The sequence below is a fragment of the Oncorhynchus mykiss genome, chromosome 13 (genome assembly GCF_013265735.2).
Source record: "Oncorhynchus mykiss isolate Arlee chromosome 13, USDA_OmykA_1.1, whole genome shotgun sequence".
NCBI lineage: Eukaryota > Metazoa > Chordata > Actinopteri > Salmoniformes > Salmonidae > Oncorhynchus > Oncorhynchus mykiss.
Window position 1 is genome coordinate 63408740 of NC_048577.1, and position 17865 is coordinate 63426604.

The 17865-nt window shown below is 43.9% G+C and overlaps 3 protein-coding genes across 7 annotated transcripts; 2 read left to right on the plus strand and 1 right to left on the minus strand.

The window, feature by feature from the left end:
• Window positions 1–1171: 1171 nt before the first annotated feature.
• LOC110487432 (tripartite motif-containing protein 16) lies at window positions 1172–10161 on the plus strand. Of its 2 annotated transcripts, XM_036941873.1 has the most exons (6): window positions 1175–3014; window positions 4666–4761; window positions 5050–5283; window positions 6752–6923; window positions 7276–7365; window positions 9248–10156. In XM_036941873.1, the coding sequence occupies exons 1-6, from the start codon at window positions 1752–1754 to the stop codon at window positions 9871–9873; spliced, it is 2481 nt and encodes an 826-aa protein (XP_036797768.1). In that variant the 5' UTR covers window positions 1175–1751; the 3' UTR covers window positions 9874–10156. The 2 variants fall into 2 exon arrangements, with proteins under 2 accessions (XP_036797769.1, XP_036797768.1); XM_036941874.1 differs by lacking the exon at window positions 4666–4761 and having other exon boundaries at window positions 1172–3014; window positions 9248–10161.
• Window positions 10162–10609: 448 nt separating this feature from the next.
• Window positions 10610–12759, minus strand: LOC110485274 (protein amnionless-like). Its single transcript, XM_021556335.2, has one exon. It carries the CDS (start codon window positions 12439–12441, stop codon window positions 11005–11007), a length of 1437 nt encoding a protein of 478 aa, XP_021412010.2. The 5' UTR covers window positions 12442–12759; the 3' UTR covers window positions 10610–11004.
• Window positions 12760–13166: 407 nt separating this feature from the next.
• On the plus strand, window positions 13167–17631 carry fa18b (FAM18B). 4 transcript variants are annotated; one of them, XM_036939704.1, is made up of 8 exons: window positions 13195–13385; window positions 13669–13692; window positions 14110–14189; window positions 14372–14516; window positions 14757–14846; window positions 16561–16686; window positions 16880–17008; window positions 17232–17631. In XM_036939704.1, exons 2-8 carry the CDS (start codon window positions 13681–13683, stop codon window positions 17253–17255), a joined length of 606 nt encoding a protein of 201 aa, XP_036795599.1. In that variant the 5' UTR covers window positions 13195–13385; window positions 13669–13680; the 3' UTR covers window positions 17256–17631.
• Window positions 17632–17865: the final 234 nt, after the last annotated feature.

Here is a 17865-nt window from a genome sequence, read left to right on the forward strand (position 1 = left end):
CTCAGAAGGAAACACTAGGTAAGGCCTGGTCACTCAGAAGGAAACACTAGGTAAGGCCTGGTCACTCAGAAGGAAACACTAGGTAAGGCCTGGTCACTCAGAAGGAAACACTAGGTAAGGCCTGGTCACTCAGAAGGAAAGACTAGGTAAGGCCTGGTCACTCAGAAGGAAACACTAGGTAAGGCCTGGTCACTCAGAAGGAAACACTAGGTAAGGCCTGGTCACTCAGAAGGAAACACTAGGTAAGGCCTGGTCACTCAGAAGGAAACACTAGGTAAGGCCTGGTCACTCAGAAGGAAACACTAGGTAAGGCCTGGTCACTCAGAAGGAAAGACTAGGTAAGGCCTGGTCACTCAGAAGGAAACACTAGGTAAGGCCTGGTCACTCAGAAGGAAACACTAGGTAAGGCCTGGTCACTCAGAAGGAAACACTAGGTAAGGCCTGGTCACTCAGAAGGAAACACTAGGTAAGGCCTGGTCACTCAGAAGGAAACACTAGGTAAGGCCTGGTCACTCAGAAGGAAACACTAGGTAAGGCCTGGTCACTCAGAAGGAAACACTAGGTAAGGCCTGGTCACTGTGGTTCCTTGACTTCCTTAACTTCGCAGTACATTAGTGATGTAGTTTCTCCAGACATTGGATGACTCTTCTGTGATCATGTCAACCATAACGGCATCTGAAAAACCTTTAATCTCAATGTATGTCCGTTTGTTAGTTATTCTCCTTCAACTACTGTGAACATATAATAATTTTAGTGTAGGACCAGTCATTCCAAACACATTGTGATGACTCCTGAAAAGCTAACTTTTCAGTGATGCAGGTTTCTCCAAGATGTTGACATTCCAGTTTTCACAGATTATATTGCAGAAGACAGTCATCCCAGCTGACCCAGATCATCTTTGTTGATACAACATTATTTTTTCTACGAAATGCTATTATTAGACAACAACTTTGGAATTGCCACGTCTGGGATGTTCTATGAGGGAGTGTGGCTGTACAGTAATGATTTCATGATTCATAATAATAATAATAATTTTGGGGGTGCTTATATTGTATTTGTCCTGTTAAAACAGAGATCTCCACATTCCTTGCCCTCAATACCTACTTCCCCCTTCTCTCCACTCAAACCAACTCCGCCTTCCCTGAACCCAACTGAATGAGGGAGGAGAGAGTGAGAAAAGGGGAGAAAGAGAGACAAGGGAGGAGTGTAACAAAAGGAGGCTCCTGCTGCTGCCGCTGACTCACACGGATAAAGTTACTAAGGCGCGGTGCTCAGTTCTGTTCTTGTCTTCTCACTACATTATCTTGAGTTAGGGAGCTGGACAGAGAGTTAGAGAGGAGACTTTCAGAGAGACAGTCTTAGGGTGTGAGAGTTAGGGAGCTGGACAGAGAGTTAGAGAGGAGACTTTCAGAGAGACAGTCTTAGGGTGTGAGAGTTAGGGCGAGAGACGGTGAGAGTGAAAGAAAGACAGAGAGCGAGGAAGTGTTTTTGAGAGAGATAGAGAGAGAGAGAAAGTGACTTACTGAGCGAGAGAATAGGAATTATAAGAGTAGTGAGGCCTGTATAGGATGTCATGATAGACTAAGATGTGAAGAAAGATCTGCACCGTCTGCCTGTTCAGGCCCAGAGACCCAGACAGAGGCCCAGCTGTCTCACCCTGCAGCCTGAAGTAGAGAGGAGAGAGTAAGGGAGGTACTGTGTCTTGGCACACCAGCAACACACAGGACATCCACAAGCCAGAGAAAGAGAACATGGAGACCCTCATCATCAAGAATGAAGAGAATACAGAAGAGAGTCATCCCACAACTGGAAGCAAAGATGTCACCACATCCATGATAAACATGTGGGACCTGAACCTAAACCAGGAACAAGAGGACCCAACAACAACGCACGATAAGCCAGGGGAGAACACCCAGCCTCAGAACCAGGAACAAGAGGACCCAACAACAACGCACGATAAACCAGGGGAGAACACCCAGCCTCAGAACCAGGAACAAGAGGACACAACAACAACGCACGATAAACCAGGGGAGAACACCCAGCCTCAGAACCAGGAACAAGAGGACCCAACAACAACGCACGATAAACCAGGGCAGAACACCCAGTCTCAGAACCAGGAACAAGAGGACCCAACAACAACGCACGATAAACCAGGGGAGAACACCCAGCCTCAGAACCAGGAACAAGAGGATCCAACAAAAACGCACGATAAACCAGGGCAGAACACCCAGCCTCAGAACCAGGAACAAGAGGATCCAACAAAAACGCACGATAAACCAGGGGAGAACACCCAGCCTCAGAACCAGGAACAAGAGGACCCAACAACAACGCATGATAAACCAGGGGAGAACACCCAGCCTCAGAACCAGGAACAAGAGGACCCAACAACAACGCATGATAAACCAGGGGAGAACACCCAGCCTCAGTACCAGGAACAAGAGGACCCAACAGCAACGCACGATAAACCAGGGGAGAACACCCAGCCTCAGAACCAGGAACAAGAGGACCCATCAACAACGCCCGATAAACCAGGGCAGAACACCCAGCCTCAGAACCAGGAACAAGAGGACCCAACAACAACGCACGATAAACCAGGGGAGAACACCCAGCCTCAGAACCGGGAACAAGAGGACACAACAACAACGCACGATAAACCAGGGGAGAACACCCAGCCCCAGACAATCTCTAGCGGGTTTACTGTCACCCCAGAAGATGTGCTGTGCGACTCCTGCATTGAGATCCCGTGCCGGGCCCAGAAGTCCTGCCTCACCTGCCTGGTGTCGTACTGCGAGGCCCACCTCAGACCCCACCTGGAGAACCAGAGGTTCCAGAATCACCGGCTGGTGGAGCCCTTACAGGACATCGAGTGTCGCACCTGTGAGGAGCACCGGCTACCGCTTGAACTATACTGCCTGACGGACGGCTGCGGTGTGTGTGTGTGCTGCGAGTGTGAGGGACAGGGGCATCTGGGGCACAGTACTGTACCTGTAGAGGAGGCTCGAAGACAGATCCAGGTATTGGTAACATTTATATTTTACCAGTGGAGGCTGGTAGAGGGGGAACTAGGGAGGACTGGATTCTTTGTAATGGCTGAGCCTGTCCTCCCCTTTCTCTCTCCACCAGCCTCCACTGATACATACAGACACACAACACACTTCCATTTCACAGACAGTGAGTGATAACTGTATGAGTGCTCCCTTTTCTCTGGCATGGACATGTTGTTTTGGGTGGTTCCACGAAAACACTGCCTTTTGCATCCCTTTGATATTTTAAGTAGAAATTGTGCACCAATATTACATTTTAAAAGCTTGTTATATTAAATGAAGTGTCCTTTAATATAGACCATATGGAGAATTCAATAAATCTTTAATATGAATATAATCTTGATTACCCAGAAGGGGAATTCTCGCAAAAGTTGAATCACATGAATCTGTCCACGGCAGATTAATATGAAAAACGATTTGTTAAAGTGCCAAAATTAACAATTTTGACATGTCACTCCTTGCACCCGCTGTGACTTCTGGGAAGATTTGAACCCACTTAACCCCAACATTCATCATCATTGTAAAGACCTGGTTATGTTGATGACAAAGTCTTGTCTGGAGAGGATTATTTATTTCATGTGATTAGTGATTAATTTACGTCGGCCCCTCATTTTAAGGTCAACCCTGTTACGTGAACTGAACTCTCGATTTAATATGGTGAAACTATTCAAGAGGAAATGGTCTACCCGGTTACGTTCAACTCCGTTGCCTTATTTGGCACTCAGCAGTTGAAACAATAATAAAGTGTTTTCCCCGCCCCTGTTTCAGTACAAAGCTGAAGGATGGAGAAATAAAACCACTCTCAAATTCACAGACAGAGCTATGGATTAAAGGACTGACCATCAATGATATGACAATTATAGTTTTAAACATGTTTCGTGGCTAAATAGTGTGTTTACATTGACTTTGTTTTACAAACATTGCAGTAAAACAAGCTTATATTTTGGGTTCTGATGGGGTATGACAGTTGAATTAAGCTCTTGAGGCATTTCTAAGTTATATTCTTCAAGAGTCAATGGGGACATATAATTAATTTATAAGTAGAAAAATGGCTTCAGCAACTGCCGATTGCCCCTTTCATAGGTACTTCCTGTTGTCTTTTTTTAACCTCTTGAGATGGGAAAACTAGTTTTGTATTAAGTTATTTCTGACAGAATGTTAACATTTGGTAAAACCAAACTTTTTCTTTTTATACCAAGTTACACTTCTCAAAAGGCACCGGTTGTTGTGGTTTTGAAGTCCAAAACTCCTCTTTTTAGTGTCAGTATTGTCTAGTGATCCAGGACACAATGTAGGGAGCATAGGATAGGGAGTCTCCAGGCAAATGAGTTTTTATGACATCATTTGTTTATCACAAGACTTCAGTATGTTTCTCTGTGATAAGAAACCTTCTGTGTGACATGTGATACGTACAGCCTGCCCATTGTTCTCGTCCAATAGGTTGCCCTCTCTCAAAGCTACTGTAGTAAATAAAGCAAATGCATTTCCCATGGGCTATGCTGGTAACCTGGCACTGGTCCCATCACATGGTACTCTTTAAGAAACAGAGCCCTGTGTGTGTGTGTGTGTGTGTGTGTGTGTGTGTGTGTGTGTGTGTGTGTGTGTGTGAGATCGTCTATAGACAGAGCTGCAGAAGAAACAAGGGGAGATTATGAAGACCGTCTCAGTGGCAGAGAATTCCATTGGCAAGCTACAGAGCAACACTGCATCCATAGAGGTTTTTCACTACACCCGCATTACTTTGACCATTTCCTCTGATCTCAATGAACCTTAAACACACAGCTGATACAACTAAGCACCTCCTCCTCTCCTTTAAAAAAAAGTATGTCACACATTCTCTCCATACATTCTTTCCCCACGTTCGCATATTGCTCATTTATCACTTATAACATCGTCTCTGATCTTAATGAACCTTGAAACATACAGCTGATACACATTTACTAAGTACTTCTCCATTCCTCCTCTTTCTATTTATCACATATTCTCTCCATCTTTCTCTCCCCAGAGCTCGGTGGCAGGGGTACGTGCTGTGATGGAGCAGCAGTTCTATCTGCTGCAAGGGGCCGTAGAAGAGGCCCGGAGGAGGGCCACGGAGGTTCTGGAGGGGGAGCAGAGGCAGGCGCTCAGTCAGGCCGAGGGCATCCAGGCCCACCTGGAGCAGAAGAGCCAAGAGCTGAAGAAGACCCTGGCCAGAGTGGAGAGACTCTTCAGGAACAAGAGGGATGTAGACTTCCTGCAGGTGAGAGACTGTGGCTCCGGGGTGAAACGTATCCTATGTACAGACCTTGGATCTCCTCCAACCTTAACCATTAGTGGGAAAAATGCTAAACTGACCCAAGATCAGCGTCTAGGCCCGGGGCAACTTTAGAGTGCACCAGAGAGGGTTGGGTTTAATTCCATTTCAATTCAGTAAATTCAGGAATTAAACTCAAATTTGTAGGAAAGCATTGAGGAAAATGAACTGACTGAATTTAAATTGAATTGACCCCATTCCCTGGTGAGTGTCACACATGAAATGAAACAGAACACATGCAGCTAGTGTTGTTGCTGAAAAGCACAATATCAACCTGCTGCCTTCAAGTCTCCTGTATCATGATACTGTGAGAGGTATTTTATTTATTTTTTACATTCTATTGGTTGATGCTGCGTTGAATATTTATTGACAAGACATTTCAGCGTAAAATGTTGAATTCATTTGTAAAAAGTTTGAAAAACATAATTCCACATTGATATTGAGGCCAGTGACAACAAAAAAATTGAATTTAAATTCAGGCTGTAACACAAGTGTCAAGGGGTACTTTCTGAAGGCTCTGTAGATTTACTGCATCACACTGGAGTGTTTGGAAATGTATTTATTTTTACCTTTATTTAACTAGGCAAGTCAGTTAACAAACAAATTCTTATTTTCAATGACAGCCTAGGAACAGTGGGTTAACTGCCTTGTTCAGGGGCAGAACGACAGATTTGTACCTTGTTGGACTAGTAACCTTTCGGTTACTAGACCAACGCTCTAACCACTAGGCTACCCTCCCGCCCCTGACTGCTCAGGATAGGACTCATTCTGAGCCCTATCCTGAGAGGACTAATATCTTACCCTTTGCCTCAGCTTTCCCCTATGATCTGTTAAATATTGTCTCGGTCAGTCATTTTGACTCATCTCGGTCAGCGGTTTTGTAATGTTGACAGTGTCCACAGTGTGAGGGATGTGACAGGTGGGAGGAGCTATAGGACAGGATCACTGTAATGACTGGAATGGAAGTTAGTGGTTTCCATATGTTTGATGTGTTTGATACTTTCCATTGATTCCATTCCAGCCATTAGAATTAGCCCGTCCTCCTATAGCTCCTCCCACCAGCCTCCGCTGCTTACCATAGACACTTCATTTAGATTGTGAAAGGATTTGATAGGTATTAACAGTATAGCCAAGAACCTACCAAGTCTATTCAAGGGAAAGCAATACTACCATATTGCTTTAACCTATCTGAAATGTCTCGGGGGTAGAGGTTTGGGGTTATTTCTGGACGGAGTCTTATTGTGCATCCCAAATGGCACCCTAGTTCCCATATAGTGCACTACTTTATAGTACACTACTTTCATGCTGTGATGGAGCAGCAGTAGTGCACTATAAAGGGCATAGGGTGTCATTTGGGAAGAAGATATATAGCTGTCTTAGTAGTGTGAGTGGCTCCTCCTGCTGGTGAATGTAGGAATACTCCGAGTGGAAGACGGGGGCTGTGGATATCTGTCTGCCTGGGCTCTACGTCGGCCTCACAGATCGCCTGGCCTCCTTCAGCTGCCTGCTCACTGAGTCCACCCAGGAACTGTGTGACCAGCTCAAGGCTACCTACAGGGACAAACTGAAGGACATCTGCAGGACTGGTGATAAGTGTACACATTTTAACCAGGGCTGTGTTCATTAGGCACCAAACACAAGAAAACTATAGAAGCCTGGAAAAACTGCTCATGTTCCTTTGTTTGTTTTTGTTGTTGACATATGCTGTTTCATGACATAATGAAAACGACCCAAGTTGTTAGTGTAAAAGAGAATATTCTCCCCATGACTTAGCTAAATAAAAGTTACATAACGGTTGGATAAGTAACCATAGTCCCCAAGTAACCATAGTCCCCAAGTAACCATAGTCCCCATAGTCTTCCCAATGCATTGTATTATAGAGAGTTCTCTCTGTATTACCTGGAGGATAACTTCTCTTTCTCCTACACTGACCTACAGAGAAACTGGGCATTACAACCATGGTCCATCCCAAGATGTCAAAGTCTTTTTCACTGCCTGAGCCTGAGATGCGAGACGACTTCCTCACGTGTAAGATGTCTTTTTTTATTGCATTAGCAACCATTTCCAATTTGATTTGCATAGCTAGTGCTCTTCACAATGAGCTAACCCTTTTGAGAAATAGCCTGACTTGGTGTAACCTTTCACATGTGTTATAGCGACTGAGGTAGCCTTTGAATAAGTACAGTGCCTTGCACTGTATTCGGCCCCCTTGAACTTTGCGACCTTTTGCCACATTTCAGGCTTCAAACATAAAGATATAAAACTGTATTTTTTTGTGAAGAATCAACAACAAGTGGGACACAATCTTGAAGTGGAATGACATTTATTGGATATTTCAAACTTTTTTAACAAATCAAAAACTGAAAAATTGGGCGTGCAAAATTATTCAGCCCCTTTACTTTCAGTGCAGCAAACTCTCTCCAGAAGTTCAGTGAGGATCTCTGAATGATCCAATGTTGACCTAAATGACTAATGATGATAAATACAATCCACCTGTGTGTAATCAAGTCTCCGTATAAATGCACCTGCACTGTGATAGTCTCAGAGGTCCGTTAAAAGCGCAGAGAGCATCATGAAGAACAAGGAACACACCAGGCAGGTCCGAGATACTGTTGTGAAGAAGTTTAAAGCCGGATTTGGATACAAAAAGATTTCCCAAGTTTTAAACATCCCAAGGAGCACTGTGCAAGCGATAATATTGAAATGGAAGGATTATCAGACCACTGCAAATCTACCAAGACCTGGCCGTCCCTCTAAACTTTCAGCTCATACAAGGAGAAGGCTGATCAGAGATGCAGCCAAGAGGCCCATGATCACTCTGGATGAACTGCAGAGATCTACAGCTGAGGTGGGAGACTCTGTCCATAGGACAACAATCAGTCGTATATTGCACAAATCTGGCCTTTATGGAAGAGTGGCAAGAAGAAAGCCATTTCTTAAAGATATCCATAAAAAGTGTCGTTTAAAGTTTGCCACAAGCCACCTGGGAGACACACCAAACATGTGGAAGTGCTCTGGTCAGATGAAACCAAAATTGAACTTTTTGGCAACAATGCAAAACGCTATGTTTGGCGTAAAAGCAACACAGCTGAACACACCATCCCCACTGTCAAACATGGTGGTGGCAGCATCATGGTTTGGGCCTGCTTTTCTTCAGCAGGGACAGGGAAGATGGTTAAAATTGATGGGGAGATGGATGGAGCCAAATACAGGACCATTCTGGAAGAAAACCTGATGGAGTCTGCAAAAGACCTGAGACTGGGACGGAGATTTGTCTTCCAACAAGACAATGATCCAAAACATAAAGCAAAATCTACAATGGAATGGTTCAAAAATAAACATATCCAGGTGTTAGAATGGCCAAGTCAAAGTCCAGACCTGAATCCAATCGAGAATCTGTGGAAAGAACTGAAAACTGCTGTTCACAAATGCTCTCCATCCAACCTCACTGAGCTCGAGCTGTTTTGCAAGGAGGAATGGGAAAAAATTTCAGTCTCTCGATGTGCAAAACTGATAGAGACATACCCCAAGCGACTTACAGCTGTAATCGCAGCAAAAGGTGGCGCTACAAAGTATTAACTTAAGGGGGCTGAATAATTTTGCACGCCCAATTTTTCAGTTTTTGATTTGTTAAAAAAGTTTGAAATAACCAATAAATGTCGTTCCACTTCATGATTGTGTCCCACTTGTTGTTGATTCTTCACAAAAAAATACAGTTTTATATCTTTATGTTTGAAGCCTGAAATGTGGCAAAAGGTTGCAAAGTTCAAGGGGGCCGAATACTTTCGCAAGGCACTGTATGTGTGTGTTTGTATTGTCCCTGCCTGCATGTGTCCTGTGCTGGCGACAAATCCATGTTCCCCTCTGACGATTAATAAAGTTTATTAAATTAAATGTGTCTACTTGGCAGATGCCAGCAGTCTGACCTTTGACCCAGACACTGTCCACAAGTTCCTGAGACTAACTGAAGACGACAGGAAGGTGACCAACACCACGCCCTGGCAGCACAGCTACCCAGACACGCCCGAACGCTTCGAGTACTGGCGCCAGGTGATGACCTCAGAGAGCCTCTACCTGGGCCGACACTACTTTGAGGCAGAGTTGAGTGGGGAGGGCGTGCACGTGGGACTCACCTACAAGAGCATCGACCGGAAAGGCGTGGAGAGAGGCAGCTGCATCACAGGAAATGACTTCTCGTGGAGCCTCGGAAGGGAGGGGCGGAGCTTTTCCACTTGGCATGCTGATATGGAGGCGGTCGTGGAAGCCACAAGTGTGTTCACGAGAATCGGCGTCTACATCGACTTTGACTCAGGCTCATTAGCTTTCTATGGTGTGACTGACATCGCTATGACACTCCTCCACAGGTACAAGGCTGAGTTCATGGAGCCCTTGTATCCTACTGTCTGGCTCTCAAAGAAGGACAGTGTGGTGTTATTGGTTGGTCCTAAGGACCCCCCACTAATGAAGAGCTCAACTCTGCCTGCCACCCCCATCACTCCCGTGGCAACATCAGCTCCTGTCAGTCCAGAATCATAATACTTTGACTGCAGAAGTGTAGTTAGGTTAGAGAGGCGGACCAGTACACATTTCTGTTTCTCACAAATACAATAAAGTATCTATTCTATTCATAAGCAGTTGCCTTAAGTGACTGATACTGTACTTATTTAACAGGACACAGCATCAAGTATCACAAGACAACAGACAGGGAATTTACAGGGGGTATCTGCACTCATCCAGGACCTATATACTAGGCGGTGTCAGAGGAAGGCCCAAAAAAAAAAATTCTCCAGATTCCAGTCACCCAACTCATAGACTGTTCTCTCTACTACCGCACGGCAAGCGGTACCGGAGCGCCAAGTCTAGGTCCAAAAGGCTCCTTAACAGCTTCTACCCCCAAGCTATAAGACTGCTGAACAATTAATCAAATAGCCACCCAGACTTTGTTTTTACACTGCTGCTACTCGCTGTTTATTATCTATGTACAAAATTACCTTGACTAACCTGTACCCCTGCACATTGACTTGGTACCGGTACCCCCTGTATATAGCCTTGTTATTGCTATGTAATTTTATTGTGTTACTTTTTATTTAACTTTTTACTTTAGTTTATTTTAGTAAATATTTTCTTAACTCTATTTCTTGAACTGCATTGTTGGTTAAGGTCTTGTAAGTAAGCATTTCACAGTAAGGTCTGGACCTGTTGTATTCGGCGCATGTGACAAATATAATTTGATTTGATATAGAACAAAACATGACACTGAGGGACTGAGTAATAACTTTTTAACCGCTCTTTTTATTGGAACAGGTTAGCAAGTGACTGACTTGCTACCTACTGTGATTGGTCTTTCATATGCAAAAACATACTATGTTTATTTGACATTGTGCTGAGTACTAACTACCAAGATGAGTTCAAGGGCTGTCTTTCATTGTTGTGTCAATGGTCAATCCAATGTAAATCATATTAACAATGTGACAAAGCTTTTGCCAAATCTTTTTAGAATTGATTTACAAATATGAATTGCTTGACTTTTTAAAATACCTAATAATTAATATGAAATGAAGCATGAAACATATTATGTTTACATTTTAGATACATTACAACACGTAAGAAGAAATGATTCTCATAAGAATGTGCACAAAATATTTACAGATACCATGACACACAGTCTCAGGCAGAGAAATCGATTGAGGTCTCGTTCTCATCATACGCAGGGTTAACAAAATGCACACCTGACGGCGTCAGGGAGATAGAGTTGGCGGCTTCAGTCCCATAGATACCTGGTACTTCGGGCATCATGGTGGGCTTGTCGAAGATGGGGTTTTCAAAGCCGTGGTCCGTGAAGTCCCCGATCTCCTCCTGGCTTCTCCTTAAGCTGCTCAGAGAAGGGATGGAGATGGTGGGCATGCTTGGCATTTTTATGACGCCTCTGCGGAAGAGGACAGCCAGGAGGGGGAGACCAACGACTACTATCAGGATGCCGAACACGGCTCCCACCACAACTCCTGCGTTGTCCCCTGCCCCGTCACCACTGGTGGCCCCAGAAGAGGCCTGGAACTCAGCCCCGGTTATGCCCAGGTTTGAGCCTTGGGATTGGACATCCTTCAATATGTCCCGAGCCAGGGCCTCTGCCACCGCACCAGACCCCCCATCCAGGAGCACGATCTGGATCTCAGCTGCAGCCGCACGTGGGATCACCCCGAGGAAATACTGAGATTTGAGCACCTTGGACATGCCTAGCTGAATGGACTGGTACGAGGGCAGACCAAGGAAGAGGTGCTGCAGTCGAATCCGATAAGACTCAAGGATGAAGCCTGAGGAATACTGGATGGTGACGATGGCACTGCACATGTCACAGCAGTGTCCTATGGGGTACAGTGGCTTCTTACAGCTCATAGGAGCGCATGTCACAGTGCCGCAGATCCTGTTGTGATTCGCAGAGTTCCCACAGTCACAGCCAGAGGCATCACTGCAGCCAGAAGCCCCGACGCTGGGGGATGAGGTTCCGTGGAACTGCAGCCGGCCAGAGTGTGACCCCAGATAATGGGTGAACTCTGAGCTGCTGCTGAACTTCTTCCCCAGAACGGACACACTCTGGACAGGGACGCTGGGCTGGTTGGAGGTAGTGTCCACGCGGAACGAGGAGCCAGCGCGGAACACCACGTTGTCGTACTGGCAGGGTACGCTCTCCTCGTGTACCGAGAACAGGAAGCGACCTTTCTCCAGATCGTCTGAAGACTCTGCCGCCTGCCACAGCGCCGGGTCGAACCACTGCAGAGACTCTGCATCTTTGAACTGGGCGGTGACGCCGGCCCCGCAACCGGGGTCCCCTCCATTACTGACCGTGAAGCCGCCCCCCGAGGGAAGGATGAACTCTCCGTCCACCGGTAGCCGGATCTCCTGGACAGAGTGGACCGTCTCCACATACACAGACACTTTCCTCTGAGCCGAGAACTGCACTATGTCGTTACCGCAGGGCACGGACCCTTTGTCCCAGTTGGTCTTGTTTTCATAGTTAGTGTCGGGTATCCACTGCTTGTACAGGGCGTCAGCTGCCCCGAACAGACAGAGACCGAGGAGAAGAAACACGGCTGGTGTTTTTGGCATCCTGAATGCTTGTGACAGAAGTGGATGAACTACGGGGTGACCTTTGTCTCTGGCAGTGTGACTGTCACATGAGGGAGTGAGTGCACAGGTTCCCAGATTATGAAGTTGATGAGCTCTGGTAGACTCATCTTTACCGGCTGGTCACCAGCTTGGTCAAAGATTAACTGCTGTTGCAGCCGCAGTAATAACACTCCAAAATAACAGTGTAGATGTCTCTATGAAAGAAAAGTGCTTTGATTTAGGCCTACACCTTTTCATAGCCTTTATGCCTAAAAACTGTATGGTGAAAACTGTATAGTGTTAAAAAAATGTGCATCTACAGTAAAAGTAAAGCTGCTATAGGGATGTTTCTTGTGACCAGCGGTGGAATTGACATTTTAAAAAGTCATTGGGAACTCATCAATGTTAAATCTAAACATTCTATGTAAAAAAAAAAAAAAAGATTTGTCAAACGTTCCCATATACTTTCTTGATTGCGACCAGTCATTTAAGGCAGAGTTTCCCAGACTCGGTCCTGGGGGCCCCTCCTGTGTGTACATTTTGATTTTTGCACTAACACTACACAGCTGACCCTGGGCTGCGTTCAGTATGTTTTTACGTTCTTGAACGTTCAATTGAACAGAAACATTTCTGTACTGAACGAACAGTTGAAAAACAGGGAGGGGTTGTGTGTTGGGAAAAACTGTCCGCATGTCCACTTCCCTTTAAAAACGTCACTCATTGCTTCAAGCCACACCCACCAAATGGAAGCAAACCTTCATATTTCCAGTCATTGGCGCAAACATACCTCAAAGTCTGTTCCATAACGTTTTGGAGAAACGAGTTGTTCAGAAGTAATCGTTCGGCAACAATTGAACGCACCTCTGATATAGGGTCGTGTGGGCGCTATACATATTGGTGATGGATTCTTTTCTTGGGGGTGAGACGCTTTGCAGATGATCAAGGTGGGTATGAAATGAAACCATTAAAAATTAAAGACCTGAAAATGATCAGTCTAATCACAAGCAGTAAATTATGTTCGAGGTAAAGATATCGCCATGAATATATTTTTTAATGAATTAATATATTAATTTATACAATTAGTGATATCACATTTCACATCACATTAGAATTTCAAATCTCTGGTTCAGATCTTTACAAAGTTGCAATCAGGCAACATATTCTGCACCCATGAGTGGGGTCCTTCATACAAGCATGTTTATTGTTTACCTACACGTCACCCGGAAGTGAGTGTCAAAGATGATGAGACTGGTGAGATCTCTTACTATTTTCAAACAAATAAGTTGTTTTATATCTTTAATTATTGATGACACTATGCCTGGTAACGCTTTGCTGTTCAAGTTGCTCTCATGGCGTTTTTCTTAGCTAACTTTGTTGCCCTATTTCAGTGAGCCTTACTAGCTAACTGTTAGCTAGCTTGCTCACTTAACTTCACTTGCTCTTTTAGCTAGCTAGCTACGTTTTTCTGCAATTATTTGAATAGATAAACCTTTGTAATGTTTTAAACCGAACTATTTAGCTAGAATGCACAAATTACCCCAGAGCCATCTAATTAGTATGTCACTCACTGTCATGTCAGGTAGCTTGTAAGTTACAGTAGTAGCTATCTAAGTAGCGTTAGCCACCTCAAAATGAGCCTTGTTTGACAGCTCATTTCTTTCTTGAAAGGATTCACAGGAGGCAGATGCTCCACTCTTTGGTGAGGACGATGATGATACCCCCACCAGACAGAAGAAATCAGAAATCAAGTGCGTTTTGGAAGTTGATTCACTAATTGATGAGGAGTAACAGAACAAACGGATATTTTCATTTCAACCCGTATCAGCTATTCTGATCACCAGAACAAGAGATGTTGTTTTGCTGTAAATGTGAACTATTCCTCTCTCTCTCTCTCTCGCGTGTGTGTGATCAAAACCTGCTCTTGTTTTAGGCATCCCCTGGCCACGTTCTTCCATCTCTTCTTCCGCACCAGTGCCATCTTAGTCTACCTACTGTGTGAAATCCTGAGCAGTAGTTTCATCGTCTGTATGGTCACCATCATCCTCCTCCTTTCATGTGACTTCTGGACAGTCAAGGTGGGTGGGTTGTCACAGTTTGATGTGGTACAACTTTATTTGGTCATACCCTTTTCACACTATCGTGTTGGCCTGGATATTTTATTTTCACGTTGCCCTTTCCCACATGTTTCCAGCGATTTGTTGGATGTGTAACCAGGCCAGGCTAGCACCGCTTGACGGAGTAGTGTGAAAAGGGTCAAAGTTGCCTTTGTTTTATAGGTCCAGTTGGTCAGTGATCCCATTGTGTTTCTTTCTCAGAATGTGTCTGGCAGGTTGATGGTGGGCCTCAGGTGGTGGAACCAGGTGGATGAGGATGGACAGAGCCACTGGGTGTTTGAGTCCAGACCAGTACGGTTGCAGTATAGTCCATGACTGTATTTGTATTTATTACGGCTCCCCATTAGCTGCTGCCAATGCAGCTGCTACTCTGCCTGGGGTCCAAACACATTAAGGCACTTACATATAAAACAAAAGATAAAACAGTACATCATATTACCACTACATATCTACAATACAAAATGTATAATACCATATTACAATATACGTATGTGCTAGTACTTGTATGCGTGTGTCTGTACATTTGTGTGTCTCTTCACAGTTCCCACTGTTCCATAAGGTGTATTTTTATCTATTTAAAAAAAAAAGTCTGATTCTACTGCTTGCATAAGTTACCTGATGTGGAATAGAGTTCCATGTAGTCATGGCTTTATGTAGTACTGTGCGCCTCCCATATTCTGTTCTGGACTTGGGGATTGTGAAGAGACCTCTGGTGGCATGTCTTGTGGGGTATCCATAGGTGTCTGAGCTGTGTGCTAGTAGTTTAAACAGAAAGATCGGCACATTCAGCTTGTCAACACTTCTTACAACAACAAGTAGTGATAAAGTCAATCTCTCACGCACTTTGAGCCATGAGAGATTTACATGCATATCATTAATGTTAGCTCCCCGTGTACATCCAAGGGCCAGGCATGTTGCCCTGTTCTGAGCCAATTGTAATTTTCCAAAGTCCCTCATTGTGGCACCTGACTACAATATTGAACAGTAGTCCAGGTGTGACAAAACTAAGGCCTGTAGGAGCTGCCTTGTTGATAGTGTTGTTAAGAAGGCAGAACAGCACTTTATTATGGACAGACTTCTCCCCATCTGAGCTACTGTTGTATCAATATGTTTTGACCATAACAATTTACAATCCAGGGTTACTGCAAGCAGTTTAGTCACCTCAATTTCCACATTATTCATTACAAGATTTAGTTGAGGTTTAGGGATTGATTTGTCCCAAATACAATGCTTTTAGTTTTAGAAATATTTAGGACTAAGTTATTCCTTGCCACCCGTTCTGAAACTAGCTGCAGCTCTTTGTTATGTGTTGCAGTCATTTCAGTTGCCGTAGTAGCTGACGTGTTGAGTCATCCTCATACATAGACACACTGGCTTTACTCAAAGACAGCGGCATGTCGTTAGTAAAGATTGAAAAAAGTAAGGGGCCTAAACAGCTGCCCTGGGGAATTCCTGATTCTACTTGGATTATGTTGGAGAGGCTTCCATTAAAGAACACCCTCTGTGTTCTGTTAGACAAGTAACTCTTTATCCACAATATAGCAGGGGGTGTAAAGCCATTACATGTATGTTTTTCCAGCAGCCGACTATGATCAATAATGTCAAAAGCCGCACTGAAGTCTAACAAAACAGCCCCCACAATCTTTTTATCAATTTCTCTCAGCCAACTTGTTTACTGTAAAATAGTATTGTATCTGGTCAAGAAGGTTACTAAGGGTTGGTAACAGGCTGAGTGGAGTTGTAGTTGTGCCTGTCTATTAGTTTAATTTTCATTTATTTATTCGCACCCACAAAATACAAGTGAAAGACAAACAGTGCCGATAAACAACAAGGTGAGTTTGGAAATCCAAGAGGGCTTATATGAAAATTGCACCCCCCAAAAAACAGTATATAGAAAATCAGACTGTTCAATCAATTAAACAAAGCAAAGAGTCTATGACTGAAAGAATTGCAACAACTAAGACTTCTGTAGACATGTGCTTAATTTCCCCAACTCTCTCTGTAGGCAACCAGTAGAAAAGTTCCAACCAACTCTGAATCACAGATCTTCTGGCTGGGTCTGGTTGTGTGTCCAGTCCTCTGGGTCATCTTTGTGTTCAGTACTCTCTTCTCCTTCAAGTTTAAGTGGCTGGTGGGTTCAGTACCTTTCCTTTCTCCATTTGAATTTAGACATCTCTAATTTCCCACCCGATAATGAATATGTCAAACCTAGTATGAAGCTAGCTATATGATTTAACATAAACAGATACATGCATTGTTTTGGGTTCTCAAAGAAACATAAATAATCACAACGCATTGCATTTTTATGTCATGTCCCCTTGCAGGCAGTGGTGATCATGGGTGTGGCATTGCAGTGGGCCAACCTGTATGGATATGTGCGATGCAAAGTAGGCGGGAAGACCAACTTGAGGAGCATGGCAACCAACTACCTTGGCAGCCAGTTCTTCAAACAGGTATATAGTTCTTATTTAAAAACAGATCATATTAGACATTTCAGCTCATAGGTAGCAATTCGGAGGATAATAAACACCAACTCATTTTGAATTTCGACTAGAATTTTATTTCCCATTTGAGATCGGGTTCAGTTGCAACATGGACTACTTTTGTCTGTGATAATATAGTTAGTTATATGATATTTCTGCCATCTAAACATTCATGTTTGTTTTCTTTATATAGGCAATGACCAAACAGGGACCCTAGAGGTGGCTGTGCAGAGAGAAGAAACGTTAGCATTTCTGCTAATGTAATATTTTATGTTATCAAGAGGATCTTGCCTTGCTTTAACTGAGGCATAGGCTACTGTTATTTTTCTTAATTCCTGTTGAACAGGTGGAAGGCATCTCTCTATTCTGAGGGCACGGGGTTGTTTCCTACAGAGTCCTACAAACGATGTAGTATAAAACTAAGAGACTACTAGGCTTCTTTGTATGTTTGTTTCATTTGTTTTCCTGCTAAATATTCAAATACAACCTTGTTAATGATTAATAACTGCTGATTGTAATATAAGACATTTGTAAATATTACATTTACATAAAATGTCTGGGTGAATGAATAAAAACAAAAGTGTGTGAGTCAAGTGAGTTGTAATAATATCATGCAAAAAAATGTCCACACTAAATGCAGCCAATGGAATTTGTCCTTGGAAGTTTGGCGCAAAGAAGCAGAAGCCACTTGACTAACCGTCAACAACCCGTTTAATTAACCTGTGGTTCAGTTGGCTTACTCATTTACCTGGCAGGGGGTGAACTGTTTTACAAATGCTTGACAATAAAATAGTAAAGTTATACCTAAAAAGGGAATTGTTAACAGA

Excerpts from the sequence above, each read along its gene's own strand:
- LOC110485274 (XM_021556335.2), bottom strand. The coding sequence starts at position 12,441 with ATGCCAAAAACACCAGCCGTGTTTCTTCTCCTCGGTCTCTGTCTGTTC.
- LOC110487432 (XM_036941873.1), top strand. The coding sequence starts at position 1,752 with ATGGAGACCCTCATCATCAAGAATGAAGAGAATACAGAAGAGAGTCAT. Across the intron at positions 3,015-4,665 it reads AGGCTCGAAGACAGATCCAG|ACAGAGCTGCAGAAGAAACA; the intron begins GTATTGGTAACA and ends GATCGTCTATAG. Across the intron at positions 5,284-6,751 it reads GGGATGTAGACTTCCTGCAG|GAATACTCCGAGTGGAAGAC; the intron begins GTGAGAGACTGT and ends TGGTGAATGTAG.
- fa18b (XM_036939704.1), top strand. Across the intron at positions 14,190-14,371 it reads CAGAAGAAATCAGAAATCAA|GCATCCCCTGGCCACGTTCT; the intron begins GTGCGTTTTGGA and ends CTCTTGTTTTAG. Across the intron at positions 16,687-16,879 it reads CCTTCAAGTTTAAGTGGCTG|GCAGTGGTGATCATGGGTGT; the intron begins GTGGGTTCAGTA and ends GTCCCCTTGCAG.